This window comes from Anastrepha ludens, chromosome 2 (genome assembly GCF_028408465.1).
Source record: "Anastrepha ludens isolate Willacy chromosome 2, idAnaLude1.1, whole genome shotgun sequence".
In the NCBI taxonomy this organism is placed as follows: domain Eukaryota; kingdom Metazoa; phylum Arthropoda; class Insecta; order Diptera; family Tephritidae; genus Anastrepha; species Anastrepha ludens.
In genome coordinates this window covers 58,785,785-58,807,484 of record NC_071498.1, presented here as the reverse complement: position 1 = coordinate 58,807,484, position 21,700 = coordinate 58,785,785, and the positions used below count along the sequence as shown (strand labels likewise).

Sequence of the window (21,700 nt, the reverse complement as noted above, 5' to 3'; positions counted from 1 at the left end):
TAGCTAGTTTTATTAAGGTACTGTGTGTGAAATTAATCATATGATACAAAAATAAATCAATTTAAATGATTGCGGCACCAACCAAAACATATGTATCTACTGGGAAAAAAATAAACTGATCAGTCAACGATGATTTTCCCTATTAGACACTACATAAATCATATATACCAACTTTCTCTAGACAAACACACATACGTACATACATGCATACATATGTTTGCATACATCTACTGATTACTTAAGTAACCCATTGACTTCGATATGTAAAGCAGTTTTTGCCAATTCGAACACATAAAAGAAAAAATTAGTATTGTTGATTGTTTCTCTTTTCGTTTTTTTTTAGGGTACCAAACCAATTAATGGGATAATTTCTCAGGCTTTACCGCTGACTTGCTCCACTTATTTATAAATCGACAAAAATGAATAAATAAAATACCTAGAATTAAATTCGCAGAAAAAAGGCAAATGATGCGTCGCAACAAGCGAGACTACCTGCAGTAAAAGGCAGAGATAAAAAAATTTTATTACTGAGCAACTAAAATGCCTGTAGAAATTTGGTTTCGTGAGCCACCAGACGAAGTATTAGTAAGTGGCCACGCACCAAAGCTAGAAATTTTAAAGCTACGCCGCCGCCGTCGTCTTTGTGTAAGAAGCGAGTATCAAAAAACGCAGGAATGAAATTTATAAAAAATAGCATCGACATAATCTTGATTCAAGACATATTAATATGACAAAAAAAAAGGATTCACGGCATATACGGGACGTAAAACTATCCGCTGCTTACTCAGACCGCGGTGCAGATGTTTTTATTTTATTTTTGGTTTTTTTTGTCCACAATTAGGTACACTAATGTGACCGTAAAATGCTTAACAGTCTCATAAGGAAGCTGCGCAGGAAGGAAAGCCGGTTTGCGCGCGAAATTTAACGAAGAGTGAGCAAAGCAACGCACAAAAATGTGAAGAAGCCGAGTTGGCTGAAAATGAAAACGGTTTATTGAGATAAGCTAATTATGATGGCGTTTAAAGTGTAAATTAATAGCGAACATTTGATATAAAATTACAATAAATAATTTTGAATTGAGATTTTTTTATGTGTAGGTGCATATGTACATAAAAATAGGCTACAAATGTTTTAGTAGAATGAACAGCAAATATTGCATTCCAATTAGCTAATTTTAAAATTTATTTAACATATTTTTTAATTTTCTTTATTTTAGGACGGCCGAAAAATTTTCGCTGAACACATTGAAATTGAAAATGAAAACTGGAATAAAAAAATAATAAAAAAACAGTAAAAAGTTAAAAAAAAAAAAAACAATAAAATAATAATAAAAACAAAACAACAAAAAACGTTAAAAAAAATTATAAAGAAAGTTAAAAAAAAAATAATCATAAAAAAGTTAAAAAAAAAAATTAATAAAAAAAGTTAAAAAAAAAAAATTATAAAAAAAGTTGGAAAAAAACACACAGAGCAGCAGAGCTGGACAGAACATTAAAGCCCTACAGCAGAAGTTAGCGGCAAAAGTAATGATTTAATTAATTTCTATGGAAACTGAACAAACAGTGAATACAGGTGAAATACGCTCGAAAACTTGTAGGAAAACCAGATATTGACCGATTTAAAATTACAAGTTTTCACTGTAAAGGTATTTCTACCATTTTCATTCGTTGTTTGCTCTTAACCCATTCAGGACACCTTCGTTTTGTTGACTCTATTGATCGAATTTTTACACATTTTTATGCAGATATTTTAGCTTAAACCCGTCCACCATCTGAGGTAATTAAAAAAAAATTATTTTATTGAAAAACAAACTTTTTTTGAAGAAAAAAAAATATTTTTAAAGAAAAAAATAAAATATTTAAAAACAAAAAAAATAAAATATTTTTAAAGAAAAACTAAAATATGTTTAAAGAAAAATAAAATATTTTTAAAGAAAACAAAATTATTTTAAAAGAAAAAAAATATTTTTAAAGAAAACAAATATTTTTATTAAAAAAAAAAAATATTTTGAAAGGAACTTCAAATAAAAAAAAAATAAAATAAATAATTGGCGCGTACACTTCTGTTAGGTGTTTGGACGAGCTCCTCTTCCTATTTGTGGTGTGCGTCTTGATGTTGTTCCACAAATGGAGGGACCTACAGTTTCAAGCCGACTCCGAACGGCAGATATTTTTATGAGGAGCTTTTTCATGGCAGAAATACACTCGGAGGTTTGCCATAGCCTGCCGAGGGGCGACCGCTATTAGAAAAATGTGTTTTTATTAATTTTGCTTTCACCGAGATTCGAACCAACGACCTCTCGTGAATTCCGAATGGTAATCACGCACCAACCCATTCGGCTACGGCGGCCGAAATAGCTCTTAATATTTTTCCAGAATTTTAAAATTTAATAAATTTTATAACTCATCGAAAAACAGTACCGACTTGGTTTTGCGGTGCGACGCACCCTAATGTATGTTTTCTCCTGCATTTTGCATTTGTTGTGCAAATCTTCAATTCAACACTTAGCTTCTTTAACACTCCTTTTTTTGTTTTTGGTTTTTGTGAAATAATTTCCTTAACTAATTCTACCTACACAAACTTTTTCCACTTCTTCGCTTGGCCAAACTTTAGGTCTGCTATTAGTTTTGTTCATTTGCGCTTCAAAGTAGAAGAGAAACCTCAAAATAAGATCAATAACATTTTGCCGACCTTTTATTGCTCGCTTTCTTTTGCTCCCTTTGCAGACAGTTTCTGCCTACTGCTAGACTGGTTGCCCTTGCCCACCCTTCGTTTACTTAGATATGTAGAGTTTGGAAACTGATTACCGCAATGCACAGCAAAGCGAAGATTTTTAAAGTATTCGTTCAAGCATTTCAAATCAAAAATAACGTTTTAACGTAACGACATGTATAGAATTGTTTGGTTGGTCTGAAGAGTGCCTTATCTACACACTAGACTCTATTTTTCCATTCAAAATTAGTAGAAGTATCTAAGACGCCTACACCATCAACATTGAGTTTCGCAAGAGAAATCTACAGGTAGTGGTGTGGTATCTTTTTTACAAGACATTGCATCCTTAAGCGGCTTGGGTCATTAATACATATGTACATGACGTTCTCCAAGAGTCACAGAATATTGGCATATATTTTTATCTGCTTTTGTGGCAATTCTCGCTAAAGCAGATATCCTTGTAAAAATCACTTCGAGCGGATGGTGGTACATTTCTTTAAAAGAAAAGAGTGCCTGTTGCCTTGTGGACAGTTGCAGTTCATAAAGCTGATTTTATGTGCTCACGCCGTGCGTTGCTTGTTTTATCGACCACCTGTGGATGGGAATGATACGTGTGCGGTACCCTAAACTGTGAATTTTTGAGTATTGTCGACTAATTGGCGGAACGTAAGTGAAACAGCATCGCCATACAATCTTTGCTATAAAGACTTTGACTAGCGCAAGCATATTTCAAATAGTAATAAGGGGAGCTGCGGGAATTCCCAGGATTTTACGATAGGTAAGAATCCATATACTGAGGTTTAGGCACAGTTTTATGTAGTTTTTATGGTGAGGCTGGAGAATACATACATATGAAGGTCTAGGATGTATGCCGAAATATAGTCAATAGTGCAATGCGACTAGAAAAAGTTGCACTCTTTGAGAAACATTTGAAATGAAATTCAAATCATACATTACAAGGTGCCTAGACCTAGGCACATAGTCATACAAATGCGGTTATCAACATAGCATTTATGACCTCATAAGTAATTTTCATTGAAGGACTTTTTTCGGCAAACTAAGGCGGTCGCTTCAGCGTAATTATTATCAATTAAGTGTAGCAAAAATAAACAAAAAACAAATATGCATAAATACTATAATAAAATGAATGAAAGTCAGACAAACATGGCAATTCTGAGAAAATACTGTAAATACACACACATATAAAACTACTTACAAGTACACACATGCATACATTCATACAGATCTACGTCAAGGCATTGTGGTTTAGTTTTGGCTGGGGCGCGGTGCAGCGAAAATGCGTGTTTCACATGCCATCAATAGCTAACAGCCGAAAGACAGACAGCCAAGCAGACAAGCCCAAAACGGCAAGGATTCATCAGACCGACTGATGATAATGGCTCATCAACACTATCGTCATTATCGTGTCATTTCTGATGTTTTGGGATAAGGAAAAGTTGACGAAAATAAAGCAAAAACTGGTGCAGTGGATATAATGGCAAGGGTTAAAGTTTAAAAAAAAAAAAAAAAAAAAAAAAAAAAAAAAAAAAAAAACTGGTATTATCAAAAATTCAAATTCAAATTTAAACAAATTATTAAAATAAAAATGAAAAATTCAAGAAACTAAGATACTCGTAAGATTTATAATTATTGGAAATATGAATCATATATGTACATATGACACTAGGGAATTAAATTTATTTAATTTATTCAAAAATAAAATTGGAAAATTGTATTTCAATCAGGAGACGAAAAATTCTCCAACATTTATGGTCCTTCTAACGTAACGCATGTAACAGCAAAGTGGTGCACTATCCAATCGACCAAGAAGTCGATATAATCATGGAAATCATAGAGTCGGACGGACGCGTAAACTATTACATCATTGCTTAAGAACTGAATATTACACAAAAATCCGTTCGGAAAGACTTGCCTAAGGTTGATCTCAAAGGGAATAAAAAGAAAAAAAAAAAACTTTTGCACCGAATTGGCGCCTATAATTCCTTTCTGAAACGTAATGAAATCGTCACATTTGTGAAATGGGGTTTTGTCGTTGTTGTTGTAGTAGTACGTACCAAATATATATACATATATGAATGTTGTTTCTTACTAAAACTCAGTAACAAATTGCCTTCGTTATTAAAGAAAATAAACGCAGTTCTAAATGTTTAGTTCCAATTTAACTAAACCTGGATCTAAGGAGGCATTTATGATTATGAGGGCAGGGTGGGCGGATGTGTATATTCCGAACATCTCGAGATCAATCTCTTTCAGTTTTCGGCTCCCCGACTACTGTAGTGTCTTTCAGTCTGAACTGATTGCAAAAATGAGAGCTGCGACACTGGTACTGTGTGACTCGATATTTGGAAATGTTATATACATTTTCACTGATAGCCAGGCGGTGATAAATTCCCGACAATCTCCAACGTAACCATAAAATGCCGCACATCTTTCAACAAGATGGCTGAGTTATTTCACCTAAAAGTAACATGGCTTTTTGGCCACTGCGACATTAAGGGTGTAACTGTAGTGCCGATGAATTAGCGAGACTCGGCACCAAATTGGCTGATGAGTACATAGACACCGATATAGGCATACCTTTACAAACATGTAGGCTACTTATCCTTGAGGAAACAGTAAGAACAGCGAACGGGCGATTCTGCAGCGCCCGACAATTGTGGCCGGCTCTCAATGCTAAACGTACACAAACTCGGCTAAGCCAAAATAAGTACTGATTTCAGTCATAACGGGGCACTGCCTAATAGGTAAACACGCTCAAGTATGAGAGTGCAATCACAGGACGGCTGTGTTCGTAAATGCGACATGACTTGCAGCATAAGCATCAGTGGCAACACTGCAAGTTTGACATTTGATACTTCTTATACAATTTTTAACAATTTGCAAATACGTTTGTTTGCATTTTTGAACGCGTATAATACTGAAATGGAAATTTTGCTGAATCTATTGTAACACTAGACGAAATTTGTGAGCAAAGAAAAGACAGATTTTTTTTAAATTTAAGAAAAAGAAGGCTATTGAAGTCAAAGAGAAAAATGTTTAGGTACAAATGTTTGTCTTTAAAAAGAAAAATACCTAAAAACAAATCGTTTATTAAAACAATAAAGTCCAAGAGATTTAAGAATTTTCTCTGCGCTGTGGTGCTGACCAGTCTTATATTGGGATTTACATTTTTAACTTCGGTCACAACTTTCTTCCACAATACATTTTTTTTCCTTCCACCCGATTTAAACTCGTCCTCCATATTCAACCGTACTCTCAGCAATAACTGTGTCTCCGCATTACTGAGATTTTCACAAAAATTTAAAAATAATAATTTATACAATTATTATTAACATAATTTAACCAAATTTCAATACAAAAATTAAAATAAAACAGTTTTGCATTTACTTTTCATCAGACATCGTAGTTAAATGCAGTAAAAAATTTTTTGATAGAAATTATGAGTGACTACTGATAGAATTGTTGTCTTTTTGAACGCTTGATTATTGCAGTGCTGCCATATTGGCATTTCTGAACGTTCTGTTTGTTATGCAATTGTATTTTGCGCGTCATGTTGCATTTACGAACACAATCTCGCACCTTCTGTGCCATTGTCCTGCTCTATTCAGACGTAGGTTTACTATTCTAGGTAGACAATTTTTTAATGAATTAGAACATCTCAGTTCTGCAGAAACCAGGTATACTCTACAATTTGTGAAAAGCACACACCGCTTTTAGGAGAAAATAGACAAGAGATAAGGACAAGTTCCCCACGCAGCAACACAATGGACCTTATGCGCCTAAGATTCTAGGTAAAATTACTTTCTATTTTTTAGTCCATGTTACATATTATATAGTATATTACAATATATTAAAAAAAATTATTTGACTTTTATTGATGGCCCATTTGCTAGAGATCAACTGCTACTGATCCTGAATACTTCTACACTTTTTGTTTATTATAGAATGTCCAAATATGTGATTATATTTATTTATTTTTTGCATCATTGAAGCCTCTGTGAGCGAAAATAAGGCTATTGCGCTTGAAAAAGTGAAAAACAAACCGGCATAGGGGGGAAAAATTCTTATCCTCTGTTTATTTATGTACTTACATATGTTTGTACGTATGTGCGCTCAAATATTTCTCTCGCTTATAGGTGCTCCTATTGGTGCTCCACTGTATTAAGTGCCAAAAACGAATTGTGAAATTATAAAAGCTGCATTGGCGTTTTTCGGTGTTGATAATAATGATGCAGCATATTTTCTACTGTTGCTACGACCGCCAATTTAACAAAAAAATTTTATGACGATTAATTGCAGGCCGAAAAATAAAAGAAAAAGCAAAACGGAAACGTACAGTGACTCAAAAACAAACGAAAAATTTAGCATCACTTTTTCTTAACCGTAAATTTTCAAATCTATAGCTCCCGCTTGGGCTACTTACACACACATGTTTGTACATACATATGTGCGCACAACCGAGTACGTATGCCACGCTTATTGAATGAACACGTGGTATTTTCAACAACTCAACCATTCAAAAAGCGGATGACTCATTTGTAAAACCACCAAACGAGCAAACAATCAGCCAGCAAGCAATAAGTGCGCATAGCAGCAGGGTTTTTGTGCATTTAACTCCCCCAAATTATAGTCCAACTACGGCAAATAGCCAGCGCAACAAACTATTTGGTGACGAAGTCTTTGAACGCCCTTTTCGTTAGTACTACTGCATTACACTCGCTACCAGGCTTTGGGGCATTTGCACGCTTGCCAAAGAAGCGGCCAGGCCAATAATTTAGTACGAATTTTAAGGGCTGCATAAATAATACGAGTACTTACACACATACTTACATTCAAATATATACTGCATACTGCGCGTCATGTGCGCTCTTCCTCCCTTTTGTTTTTTGTGTTGGAATGAGTAGTAGTAGTCAGCTATTGAGTTGGATTTGATTTGATTCTCAAACATTTGTCAGAATTTTTCTTTTCTACGGCGCAGCAGCATGCATGAGTCAGTCTGACAGATAGTCAGTGAGGTGAAGCACTGAGGCAATGGCAGGTTTGGTTGGTGGACACTTTGTGCAATTGGTACACATTTTCCACCCATTAAAATTATAATTATTAACAACGTAGATTTTTAAATTCAATCATAATTCTTGTAGGCGGTTTCCTTTATTGTAGTAAGGGAGTGAGCATGAGCATCATCATGCCGTTCGATCGCTGCTGCTGGGTGGGTATATTGCTGCAGGCGTATTTTTCAGGTCTATTGCGCCGTTGAGTGTTTTCCTAATTTGTTTATTATTGCTGCGTAGTGTAGGGTTTCAATTGGATTTGTTTGTTATTATTGAATGCGCTCTTGATGGTATGTGTCGCTTGAAATTGGACGACAGCGAGTGGGTGAAGTTGTTTTAAAGTTAGTGTGCACATTATATAATGCGGCGCAAAACTAATCACCCGGGAGATTTATAATGTTTGCTAATGGCGTCGTACGTGAATCATATTTGACACTTGTGAACTAGACAGATGCATCATACAAACAGACAAGCAATGGAGTGCGTAAATCTTTCTCAAAATAAAGATTCTCATCACTCAAAATCATTTTTTAACAAAAAAGTTATTTAAAAACAAAATTGAATTACTAATTTTGCGCCACCTTGTATATATTGCATATAGTGGAAATTACACTGGAAATTTAAATTTTGTTTTTTATTCACAAAGAAGATAAAATTTCACCAAAGCTTCAACAATTTTAGTCAGATCCCATAGAATAGGGTACGCAGTTTTACATATAGCTTAGTCAATTTTTGTAAAATAAGGTGCTTACCACAAAACTCAGCGTTCCCACGACACTCGGTTCTACGTTACAGGGACGACGAGAATGTACGATATCCAGCCAAGGACGCATTAGCATTCCCCAAAAATTTATGAGAAACGTTTTATGCTTCTACAACAACAACAACCATTAAGCTTATAATTTTTGTTTCTAAAAAGACACAAGACTGTCAATCATGTTTGGTAACAGTAGCTTCCTCAAATTTGCGTGTTCATAGACAAAACTGCATATAGTAAAAAAAATCGAATTGCAATTTCGAAGAAATTTTGTCAATTTTTGTAGGTTTCCTTTAAATGGGTAATTTACATCTTTTTTCAGAGTATGTGATATAGGTATTTCATATCCTATTATATTTTTAATAAACTAACAAAACAAATTTTAACAATTTTAAAAACATTGTCAAAAAATCTATACAACTTTTTGTGGCAGTCACTGTATACTGAAAATACACTGGTGATCAAAGGGTCTAAAGGAACAGAAATCAGAAATTCAGAATATAAGGTTTTCAAATGTGTTATTTTGATATTGAAAGAAAAATGCTATTTTTTAATATAAATGATCCGATGTTTATTTCATTATAGGTATTTCACATTAGGCAAATGACCACCATGACCACGCTTACAGGACAATATCCTTTTCATGAAATTTTCCCAGAACCGGATTGCAAAGTGGCTGCCCTATGTCCTCGACAGCCTCACGAATTCCATCTTTGAGGTCTTGAATCGACCCTGGGCTGTTGGCGTAGAACTTCTATTTCACGTGGCCCCAAAGAAAAAAGTCACAAGGTGTTAAATCAAAAGATCTCGGTGGCACGTAGCGCCGTTAGATAACACCTGTTATTCGAAAATCCTTTATTAACAACAAATTTTACAGGGGGTAGTTATACCAGTTCTTCTACTAACAGAATTTATTTTCATCTATCATCAGTTATTCCAAACAGGACAAATGAAAGGTTAGATCATAAAGTACAATTCTCTGTTAAAAGCGTAAATTACCAGTCATTAACCCCTTGTAGAAAATAATATATGTATGTAAGCCTGCCATTTCGCAAATAATAAGTCGATATAACTCAAAGGAATCCTTAGTTAAAGTGAATTCTGGCGGAAGACCCCGGGAAACTTCGCGGCATAGAGGCCAAAAAATTATTCGCGAAATTCGCCCGAGGCCTTTTGAAATGTCGACTGGATTAGCAAGAGCGATGTGCACAAAAACATTTTTGAACGTGCATCGAAAATGAAATGTCTTTTCTCACACACAGCTTTATTTTAAACTGACGAAACATTAAGCTTTTCATTATTATAAAAAATTGTACAGCTAACATGAATGTTATAGGAAAATCGCTCTAATTTTGCCCATCAATGTATGTATATTTATGTAGCAATACGTAAAAGTCCAATGCCCGGCCTAAACTCCAAACATTAAAGGTTGGGCAAAAAACACAATTGCAGGAAACTATAGTATTTAAAACTACATTAAATTTCGTGGACATAAATAACAGAGAAATTACAACAAAATACACAATTGTACCAGTCTACCAATAGTGAATGCTATGCTCATCTACATGTGTATGTATGTATGTACGTACTTACCGAGTTATATTGGGTAAACTTCTTGAAAGACGATCAACAGGGGCATATGAGGCAGATTTTCAGCAGCAGCTTGAGAAGTAGGTACATATTTTTTTAAACAGAATAGTGCAATCATAAAAGCTAACGGCACTTTATTACCTAAGGCTAAAATTACCTTGGCAAAATCAACAGCTACGGGAGCAAGAGCAGCAGGAATACCAGAGTATGGGTATCCACAGTCCAATCAACAATAACAGCAGCAGCAGCTAGGAATACTGAATATTGCATGCTCTTGAACGAAACACAAAAAACCTGAATTTGAAGCTAGTCAACTATAGACTGCATCAAATGGTCCAGTAGAACAGTCAGACCAGTTTCCATGAATGAGGAACTGATGTTCATCTGTATGTATGTACATATGTATGTGCATAAATACCTACATATCCACAGAGGAGCGGATAATCTAGCAACATTTGACCATGGTAATGGCTATGGTATGCCACGCGTTGTTATGCCGCCACGAAGACGACGACAAGAAGGAATCACTGTGGTGATCATCACATGGCAAATGATGAGTTGATGCCAAGTTCTGTGAGGAGTAAACCAAAGATCAACAGTTGTTCGTGGTGCTGCTTTAGTAGTAGTGTCACTATGCTAGCTAAGCGAGAAATGGGCATAGTTGCTTGACTAGTCCAATAACGTATACATGTATGTATGCGCACACTTACAAACATATGCGACCTAAAGATGAGCTGTCGTGGTGTCTCGTGTCATTCAGGCTCATTTTACGCCCAATAAGCAAATAATTTTAATTGTGGAGATGCAATTTTGTTAATATGGACAATAATGTTTCAAAGGAATATAAATCAGATTTAGCTAGTCAATCAGTTTATACATCTTCCGCTTTAATGCTTTTATTTTGGTTTAAGGACAATTTGTTTATTTGTTTTTTCTGCGTTCTGTTCCTGTCAAAATAAGGTTAAGTTCTCCAGAAAATTCGGCATCTTCGAATAACTCGAAAAAGTACTAAATTAAACTTGAAAAATTACAATAATATTTTTGTACATATATTGAAATGAAATAAAATTGCGAAATTTTGTTAGTGATAAAGTTATTTGCATTTGAATGTTTAAAAATAATGTTGGTATGTTCGGCCAAACAAAAATACAGAATTCGACAGACGATCATAAAAATGCGATATTTACAAAGATAATGACATGACCAGATCATTGAACATCTAAAACTAAACACATCCAAAATCTGAAAAAAGGTGGATACCATAAACAATTCGAAAATTTTGGTAGTCCAATAACGGACCAAGAGTACAGCTTATCAATCTTAGATGTCTCTGGCACTGTACACTATGTACGACAAAGAGCCAGCATTGACGACAGGATCTAAAGCCTGACTATTTTCTGTACCGCTAATATGTATATAAAAATAGTTAATGTGCATAAACCAGAAAAAATTTAAAGACAGCATTCGGCGCGTAATCTTCTAAGACAGAATCCTCAATTATGAAAAACTGCAGACATTTGGATATCATGATTTATGTATAGCTCATAAATTGTAGGCTCTCCATTATGTACAAGCATATGTATGTATGTACATATGTATGTATATCAATACAAAGATAAGAATTTTTCCTTTCAAAATATGTGACCAATTCGTATTTAGATAGAAAACTCGAACTTGAAAGAGCCTGTAAATTTCGTGATTCTGGCAACCAATATTAAATTTTATTATATTATTAAAAATTAGTTATGTGTGAAAAATCTGTTGATTGTATTTTCTAATTTTACTTACCATCTAAGCAACAGGCGTTCGAACATTTGTGCCCTAAAGCAAAATTACTGGATTCACTATGCGCTGGAAGACCGCGAGTTAGTTTCATCAACAATTATACCCAGTTAATGTCATCTTCATGTTAACAACTCACTTCCTGCTATCTTTGGGAGATTCACTGGACGTTTCACATTTTTTTTTACCCATTACTTTGTTTTAGTCTAAGAATGTTAAACTGAGCAGACCCAGTATTTTTATATCCTTTTTAAAATTATAACGTTAGGTAGCACGAACTAGCACTATTGTATTTTTTTCTTGAATTTGTCAAAGCACTGGAATTACACGAAAAATCGAAAAAACATTAACGGTTTTCCATTTTTTTCTCAGTAGTCAACACACGCAGGTTCATACAAATTACACTGGAAAAGTTCACAATACGGAACAAACTGTTAATTTTAGTTGGACTTGATTGAATACACCAAACAGCTAGTAGTTCGCATTTTTCTCCCACGCCAGAAGTAGAATTCCAAATCAACTATATTCTATAAAACCTCTCTATGTCAATGATAGTTATTGCACTGTGTGATTTCCTCAAGAAGGTTTCGCCACTCTAGCCGGCCTCGCTAGTCTGATGAAAATTGTTCCAAGCGAATCTTATAAGAGAACAACCGTCCATTTCGATGGCGCGCGTACAAGTGATTCCTTCTGTGTCACAGATTCGCACAACGGCTATTTGCCTCCTGCTGCTGCGCTGCTGTCGCTACTGATTCTACAAAAATGCTCTGCCTACCAACTGAGCAGCGACTACGCCAACTATAATTTCAGCCACAATGCACACGGCAACTTCAACTCCTCAAAAATTTCAAACTAGAATACCATCGAACGAACAAACGGAAAGCAAGAAATAAACGAAAAAATAGCAGTCATACAGCAGAGCAACAACTACAACACAGTAAAACAATGACCACGTAAATAACTGCACTCAATAAAGGCAGTAGCGTCAGCGATTGCTAAAGCGACGTCGAGCATGTTCGTACCGCATGAAGGCCACCACCACATAAACGTGCACATACACAATGCGACCAATATCATTTCATTGGCACTCACAAGGCGTGGAAGGAAATTCAACCAAGACGATTTTTTTGTTTGGTTAATGTGAAGTTTGCCTGTTTGCTCTTTGTGTTTGCAGCTGCCGCTTCTCGCCTCACACCGCAACGTAAGCAGCTGGATCATTCGAATATATGTGGATGTTTCGGCTGCTCGGCTGTTGTACGCAGCGTCGCGACTGCGCAGCGTATATAGTCAGTGCGCAGACACCCCTTGCTATTTTCTTTAAATCTCTTATGTCTCTGCCGTTCTTCGTTCCTTGAGCAGAGCTGCTCTTTGGCGTATACGACACGACATGTATTTATTATATTTTAGTTCGATGAGGATGGAGTTGGACACAACAATTTGCGAGCACTTTGCGATCAGTGCTGTCACTAAAAAACCATTTTGCTGATTTTGACCAAAACTTGGTGAATGCTGATAGAGTGACAATCCTTGACCGGAGCATTGCGGCGAACGTAGAACTCCCTGTTATGTTGTTTGTTTTTATTCTAGCAGTTCACGGTTCAGCGGATGAACTTTGATTCCTCTGATCCTCAACTAAGGTTCGATGGGGATAGAATATTTTTAGCACTAAACAAATCGGCCAATAGACGTCTTTATTTGTCCAAATCAATAAGATTAATAACAAAAGTATTTTCTAATAGCGGTCGCCTCTCGGCAGACAATGACAAGTGTCCGAGTGTATTTCTGCTATGGAAAAGCTCCTCATAAAAAACCATTTCTCGTTCAAAGTAGGCTTAAAACTGTAGGTCCGTTCATTTGTGGAACATCATCAAGACGCACGCGACAAATAGGAGGCGGCCAAACACCTAACAGAAATGTATGTATGCGCCAATTATTTATGTATTTACTTTTTTATAAGTTGTCTTTATCTTTGAAAACTGTCGAAATACATTTCACCTTATGGGACATCGAGAAGAATTTCAATAATACCCTTGATTACAGGGTTAATGATGACTTGATCATTTGAGACGAGGGCCTCTATTCTTTGTGCAAAGTGGTATGCCGAGAGGAGTAAGTCCCCAGTAACCAGTTTTCTAGCCTGACTCCAAACTCTCCACCACAATGGGCAAATTGCTGGCAATTTCGAGCTGCGGCAACATAAAACTCGTCAAAGGTATGAAGTCTGCATTTATTTATTGGCATATTTTTAAATGGCCATATGACCATGAAGGTCTTCTATGATCGGATGTTTACTTCCAATCTTTTCAAATAGTGCTAGAATGGCACAACAAACCTTTCAGGCTCTGTGGCTTACGGCACTAATAACTTAACTGACGCAGAACAGAATAAATGTGACAATATTACGAGAAAAGAAATAAACTTTATTAAAATTGTACGGACGATGCTATATAATCGAAGTTCGAAAAGCGTAGAAAGCCTGAATGAAAAGTCGAATTTTCAACTGGAGAGTCAAAAGTCTAAACAACTTCGAAAGCTACAATGGAGTGGAGTTCTAGCCTGAACAAAATCTAATTGTTCCATCAATCTATTTATTTTACCATTTGTTGAAAGTATTGTTGTTATGATATAAACTATCGATCATTAACAAGTTTTTTTATAGCCGATAAGAAGTAAAAGCCAGGAGTTAGCTCGGCAATTTCTGACCGAGAAAATGGGGTTTATATCGCACTCAATTTATATCGGGTGTTTTTTTGGCTGCATGAAAACTATCGATAACTATGGTGTGACTGCTGAGAATGGAAAACTGTGTTGACATTTCTGTTCAGTAAAGTTTTGGAAGTCGTCATGAATCGTTTAACGCCAGACTTACGCTTCCAAATTGCGGGAATTTATTGGAAAAAGAGCACTTTGTCCATTTTACGTGCGACTTACACGCTGATGACATCATCGGTCTTTATTTCTTTCGAAATGAAGAAATCAGCTGCAGTTACGATGAATGGCGAGCGCTAAACTCTCAACCGCAATGGGTAAGTTGCCTACCCGCCTTTCAGGCTGAGGTGCTGGCAATTTCGGTCTGCGCTAACATAAAAATTGATAAAGGACTATACCCAATCTTTTTAGAGAAATGCTGGCTGAATTTTTGATTCCAAAAATGTTATCATTTCAAGTTCTCAAGCTCTTAAAAAACACCCAATATTTTGCTACTAACACGGTAGAGAAGAGCGAATTTATTCAAACACTGATCCTCGTTTCGGACTACTTAAGGCCGAATTGGCTGTAATGTGAGAAGCTGTTAACAGCTACCAATAAATGCTGTCCCAAAAAAATTGTATTTATATCTACTCAGAGATCTAAACAGTTATCAAGGCACCTAGTGTTTCTGTCAGGATTAATTCGCAAACAGTAGCGAGCTGCCGTAAATCGTAAATGCCGTAAAACGTGACTGCAAAGTAGCACACGAGAAGAGGGATATGTGTTAATATAGAAGTAATATAATAGAAAGAATTTTACCGATATACTGAAGGTTGAAAATGCAATAAAATGTGTCACTATTAGCCAGGTGCTTTTGTATATTCGAACACAAAGAAAGTTCTATGAACAAATAGTTAGGTTAGGTTAGGTTTTTGTGGCAGTCGGCTTAGAGTAACCAATTCACTTTGACCATATAGGTCCGTTGTGGTACCACTGTGTAACACGGGAACCTCAGTGTTTACTTTTCATGGAACCAGTTAGACTATCTTATGAAGCGTAGGATAGGTTTTTATCCGAACACCGGATATTTTCGTAAGAGAGTCAAAATGGTATTTTCCTGCTTCTAGCTAAGGCTAGGCAATTACGGATGAAGTGTTCTACTGTTTCTTCCTCGTCTCTGCAATTTCTGCAGTATTCATGCGAAAGTACTCCTAGCCTAGAAGAGTGCCTACCTAACAGCCAATGACCGGTGCCACAAGCCACGATCTTCAAGCTGTTCTCTCCTGATATTTTTATTTTTTTTTTGACATAGGAATCCCAATATTGCCTCTGTCTTCAAGCAGTGGAAGATTAGTACCCTTTCTGGCTAGCTCATCGGCCTTCCAATTTCCTTCAATATCTCTATGTCCCAGAACCCTTATAAGGCTGACCGTGAACTGACTCCATTGATTTTATGGCTGCCTGGCATAGCTGTCCGGCAAGATATTTATCGAAGTTCTTGTTACGGCGTGTATGTTAAGGTACACAGTTGCCTCCTTTATGGCTAGGACTTCTGTCTGGTAGACGCAACAGTAGTCCGAAAGTTAGGCACATAATTTTAGTTCTAATTCTTTGGAGAAAAATAAAGTAGGATATTATTTTCTAGCTTGGATCCATCCATGTAGAAATTAATTTCTCCCCTTCCCCATGGTCTTTAAGTTTGCCACTCTCTTCTAGATGGGATGCTAGTCTTGAAGAGCCGGTCAAAAGTGGGTTTAGGGAAAGAGTAATCAATTATAACTACTCATAGTATGTAATATAGAAGCGTGACTGAACTCCCGGGTCTTCCATTGCGCCAAACTATTAAATCTAAGCGCTGAAGCTGCGGCCACGTATTCTGCTACCAGATTTAGAGCAGGCAAGTTAACTAGCATCTCGAACGCTTTATTAGGTGTTAAGAACAATCAAATCCTTACCTAAGGCGCAAAAAACTAAATTTTAAGTAGCAGCTTTCTGCATTCGCAACGTAAATGCCCATCAAGGGAAGAATAAAAAGTGTTGCATATCTTAAGGAGAAACTGAAGATTACTTGATATTTTAGTTGTGCAAACTATCATATTTCTCGTGAAATTCTACAATTGAGTCCGAGTTAGGTATTTCGCTCAGATATGTATTTGAACCGCTTTTTCTACTTTTTCTAAAAGCGCTCCGCTGAGAAAGCAAAAACCTTTGGGGGCTTTATTATATGGCTCTAGTGCTTCCATCTCATGATGGAAAGAATAATGAGATGGGGCCTATCGAGGTACCATTACTTTTCTCTCAGAAAATTTGACAATGAGCGGCGTCATATTAGCACAATTGGTGACCAGTATGGCCAGATTTTCGTAACTTGATTTAGCTTTTTTTTGTTATTTAGTCTCGGAGTTTTAGTTCTTTCTTCATGACAATTTTCTAGCCTGTTCAAATTAAAATGTAATGTTTATATGTAATTTTGTAATTGTGTAATGTAATTTCTTCAATAATTCACTCAGTTTTATTTAGCGTTTTTTTTGTTTTTTTGAACATCTGGTTACATTGCCCGCGATTGTGGTTTTTGTTAATGTTCTTCTCCAGCAGTCAAATCTCTCTCTCGCTATTGCAGTGTTGCCCAGCTTTGGATATAAAAACGCACTAAAATGCCCATTTGAAGAAAATAAAATACCAAATTTTTATTGAATTACGTAAGGAATACAATTTAATTTACGAGTTGTCTGCTATATTTGAGGTTACGCTATATTTGAAGTTATGAAACGAGATACCACTTTTTGTAAAAATGTCATTGTGGTTTCTTCAGTATTTTCTGGTATTTTTTTGTTTATTTTTACTATGAATACACCTCTTGACGCCTTATGACCCAATAAGGATTGAGGACCGAAAGAAACGATTACACCTCTATGGTTTTAATTCGCATTCAGTAAATTCAAACGCTTTTTAAAATGTTTAAAAAGGTTTTCAATGTTAAGAAGAGAGTTGAGTTGAGTTGGCTAAAGTTGAGAGAAGAAGATTTAATATTCTTGCATAACCTTAAAAGGAGCAAAAAATTTTATTTTCACTTTCAAAATATCAAATTTTCAATTTTTATCAAATTATTAATTTAAAAATCAACAAATTTTCATTAACACTAAAATCTTCTCAGAGTTACTTTTTTGAACATTCTTTTGTTTAATAATACAGTTTTTCTATAACTTGCTGTTTCGGTAGCTTTAAATTAAAAAAAGAAAGAAACACCAAACTTAAAAATGTTCGAATTTCGTGTATAAAATATCGCTATTAATTGTGAAGAGCAAATGGTTGGCAACACTGCAAAACTCAGCTAATGTGAAGTCATACACTCTCTGATGGGTGCAATCTTGTTTCTATTGTTCTTGCTTTCATCCTAAATTGGTTTCAGTGCGCCCCCTGACAATGGCCCTGAAAATCTTGCACACTGTTACCGAGCCGTGTATTTGTATTTTGGAAAAAATAAAAAATCGGAAGAAAACTATTGTTATTTTCATTTTGGAACACAACTTTAACGCCTGTGGAAACATATTTTTATTCTCTTTTCAAACGTGTCGCATCAAGAGGATTAGCTCACCTTAAAAAGGGGAAAATAGTTTGACAAACTGTGCTTACGTACATAAATGAAAACATGTTTGTACACGTTTATTTGACTATTTGCAGCAAGAAAGGTTATGCATACATATGTATCTTAAAACTTCGCGGATAATTTCGTTGCTTGAGAGGTGCAAACCCTTTGAGAGATCTTTTCTCGCACAATTAGAGCGATTCTTCTCAGTCTGTAACCACAATTTTTGTTCATCTGCATATGCATACATATGTATGTGCACACATACACGTACTTGTACACATGAGACTAACATTTTTTATTATGCAAAATAGAAGCTGAAAAATCTCGCATGCAATATTCACATTCACGTTTATATGTATGTACGAGTATATATAATATAAAAATGGGTAAAGACTCGTGTCCTCAGCGTCCTCTTTTGAATAGAATAAAGGATCTCTGGTTTCGTACAGAGATGTTGAATTTTCACAGCTTGTTTTCGCCTACTTTGTCCATTCTTATGCATCTCCTTCATCCTTATTGGTGTACAGTTTGTGTTGTCCCATAATTTCCAGCGCACGTGTAACTCCTTGCTTTAGTAGACATTGTACAAAGTTTAATTGGGGTTGAGTTGGGTCTAACCTTGGATTTTCTCAAGAACCATTGCAGGGTGGGAAATCTCAACAATTGCGCAGGGTTGTTTGTATTGATTTCCCTTTGCTTTGGATTACTACGACATAAATATTGCGTAGCAATTTACGCACTTTCCCAACAAGTTTTTTCTTGCATATGTATGCAATGAACATACATACATATACACATACATACGCACACAATGCAAAATACATATACTACGTATGTATATGTGTTAGTAGACATGTCAGTAAGTACGACTTTATATGCGTAACGTAATAGGACTATTTTTAAGTTCGTGCGGTTTTACAACAGATGGCGTAACTTGATTATTATTCCATCGATCCACATTTCCAAACATTCATTGGAGAGCTACTGTCGTAAGGCACAAACGTCAGTATAAGTTTTTTATTTGAAGCGTAAACAACAATATTTTTACCACACTTGAAAATGTCGAATTTCGTGCCAAATAATGTGTTTTTGCGGGGAATTCTTCTTCATTATTTTAATATGAAGAAAAAAGCAGCCGAAAGTCATCGTATCTTGGTGGAAGTTTATGGTGAGCATGCTCTATCTGAGCGAACGTGCCAGAAGTGGTTTGCACGCTTTAAAAGTGGTGATTTTGGCTGCGTCGACGTCGGCGCAGAATATTCATGGCCTGAAGGTTATGCTGTGTATCTGGTGGGACCAGCTGGGTGTTGTGTATTATGAGCTACTGAAACCGAATGAAACGATTACGGGGGATGTCTACCGACGACAATTGATGCGTTTGAGCCGAGCACTGCGAGAAAAACGGCCGCAATACGCCGATAGACACGACAAAGTTATTTTGCAACATGACAATGTTCGGCCACATGTTGCACAAGTGGTCAAAACATACTTAGAAACGCTCAAATGGGATGTCCTACCCCACCCGCCGTATAGTCCAGACCTTGCGCCATCCGATTACTATCTCTTCCGATCGATGCAACATGGCCTGGCTGACCAGCACTTCCGTAATTACGATGAAGTCAAAAAATGGATCGATTCGTGGATTGCGGCAAAACCGACCGAATTTTTCACAAAGGGAATCCGTGAATTGCCAGAAAGATGGGAAAAAGTAGTAGTAAGCGATGGACAATATTTTGAATATTAAATTTGTAACCATTTTACGTCAATAAAGTTTCAAATTTCGAAAAAAAACCGCACGAACTTATTCATAGTCCTATTAGTACTTGATTTTTGATTGAAAACAGTCGATACACTGGAAAGAATTTAAGTAAATACATAAACATCTATAAGAAATTATGAAAAATTGTGCACGGATTTTTAACTTTCTTTGGGTAAAAGTTTTGCAAATGTTTGGGCAAATGGAGTTTTGCATTAGACCTTAGCTGCTGTGCCTAATTGGGGCCGCCAGGATTTAGGTTAGGTTAGGTTGAGTGGCTGTGGTCCGACATGCTTAGGCCTGAATAGACCGATTGTGATACAACTGGAGCTCGTTCTTTACACTCCTGAATCTTCTCTGAACCAACCTGTGTATTTAAGGGGTTAGGGGTAGTCAGAATTTTCAAAATATTGGATTTTGTTTTGCATTTTCTTTAAGTATAATATCTTGCGAAAAATATTGTGTGAAAATTTGAAGTGAATCCGACAAATACTTATAGAGTTATTCAACAATTAACAAAGGGCGCTCCGGAACGTTCGAGAGCAAGTAGCAAAACTTTAAATGCGTTTTTCTCCAAACTATTTTTTTTTTTGAACTGGTGATCACTGTAGCTTAAAAACCGCTTGGTAGATTTCAATCCAAAATTCATACTGCTTTTGAAAAACATAAAAAACTCGTTTTCAAAAATTTCGATTTCTTAAACAATTAATTGCCATATAAACTAACTTCTCTTGTCCGATTGATTTTAGATGAATCTCCAAGGACTTGTGATGATCACCGCAAATGACTTCTGGAGAAACGGGCTGCATACAAACAGCGATAACTTTTATAATTATTAATTTTTTTTTGTTGAAATCTTGCTAACGTCAATTCGAAACATGATGTATTAATGCTATGTTTTTATTTTTGTAAAATAAAGCAATTGACTAGCAAAAAAATTATTGAAAATCATCATTTTTTCGGGCCTCTGGGGTAGTCAGAGAATTTAGAATTAAGAAGAAAGAATTAAAAAAAATGTTTTTTTTTTATATCTGCTAAAATTCTGCACAAGACTATTCTTTAACGTTAGCTCATTTATTTGTGAAAATCATCAAGACTCGAGCAATTTAAAATTAAACTGTTGTTCAAACATGAGGAAAAAACACATTAAAATGTATTACAAATTGTTTTCGGCATCGTTTATTATACTACTCCTATATCATTTCCTTCCACGGTCGCGGTAGTCCAATGGTTCGAAACCCCGCGCACAATAACCCAAACAATAGAAGAAGTTTCTTCTAATAACGGTCGTACCTCGGCAGTCAATGGTAAGTCTCCGAGTGTATTTCTGCCATCAAAAAAACCATTTGCCGTTCGGAGGCGGTATAAAATTATAGGTCTCCCCATTCGTGGGAAAACTTAAGACTCACACCACAAAATTGGAGAAGGAGCACGGCCAAACACTCAAAAAGGGTGTAAGCAACCAAAGCTACAACATTTTTTCCGTCAGTCAAGCTGCGATTAAGACACCATGGTGCAGATCCAAATTGGTCAACTCCGGTAAAGAGGAGATCAAATCTCTTAGGTGTGCAGGTAATATTTCTCTGATCTGGGTTCCAGGACATAGAAACATAGAAGGAACTGAAATTGCTGATGAGCTTGCCAGGAAGGAGTCGACTAAATTAGACTCAGAGGTCTATTAGCCGGTCGTCTGCATCTCCTGACTGTTGTTAAACGGTGCGCTATTTCGAAAATCCTATGGCCCCAGTACA

The 21,700-nt window shown here is 36.0% G+C and overlaps 1 protein-coding gene and 1 long non-coding RNA gene across 2 annotated transcripts in view; one reads left to right on the top strand and one right to left on the bottom strand.

Annotated features, from left to right (window-relative positions):
- Positions 1 to 12,641, bottom strand: part of LOC128871573 (uncharacterized) — a 52,955-nt gene extending 40,314 nt beyond the window's left edge. The window contains exon 1 of the mRNA XM_054113426.1: positions 11,920 to 12,641. Within this exon, the coding sequence (XP_053969401.1) occupies positions 11,920 to 12,007 (88 nt within the window). The 5' untranslated portion in view covers positions 12,008 to 12,641. The remainder of the gene's footprint in view (positions 1 to 11,919) is intronic.
- Positions 12,642 to 13,263: 622 nt separating this feature from the next.
- Positions 13,264 to 20,824, top strand: LOC128871572 (uncharacterized). The gene is made up of 3 exons (XR_008456042.1): positions 13,264 to 13,550; positions 13,653 to 14,125; positions 20,699 to 20,824. It is a non-coding gene; the product is annotated as an uncharacterized LOC128871572 (long non-coding RNA).
- The last annotated feature ends 876 nt before the right edge of the window (positions 20,825 to 21,700 follow it).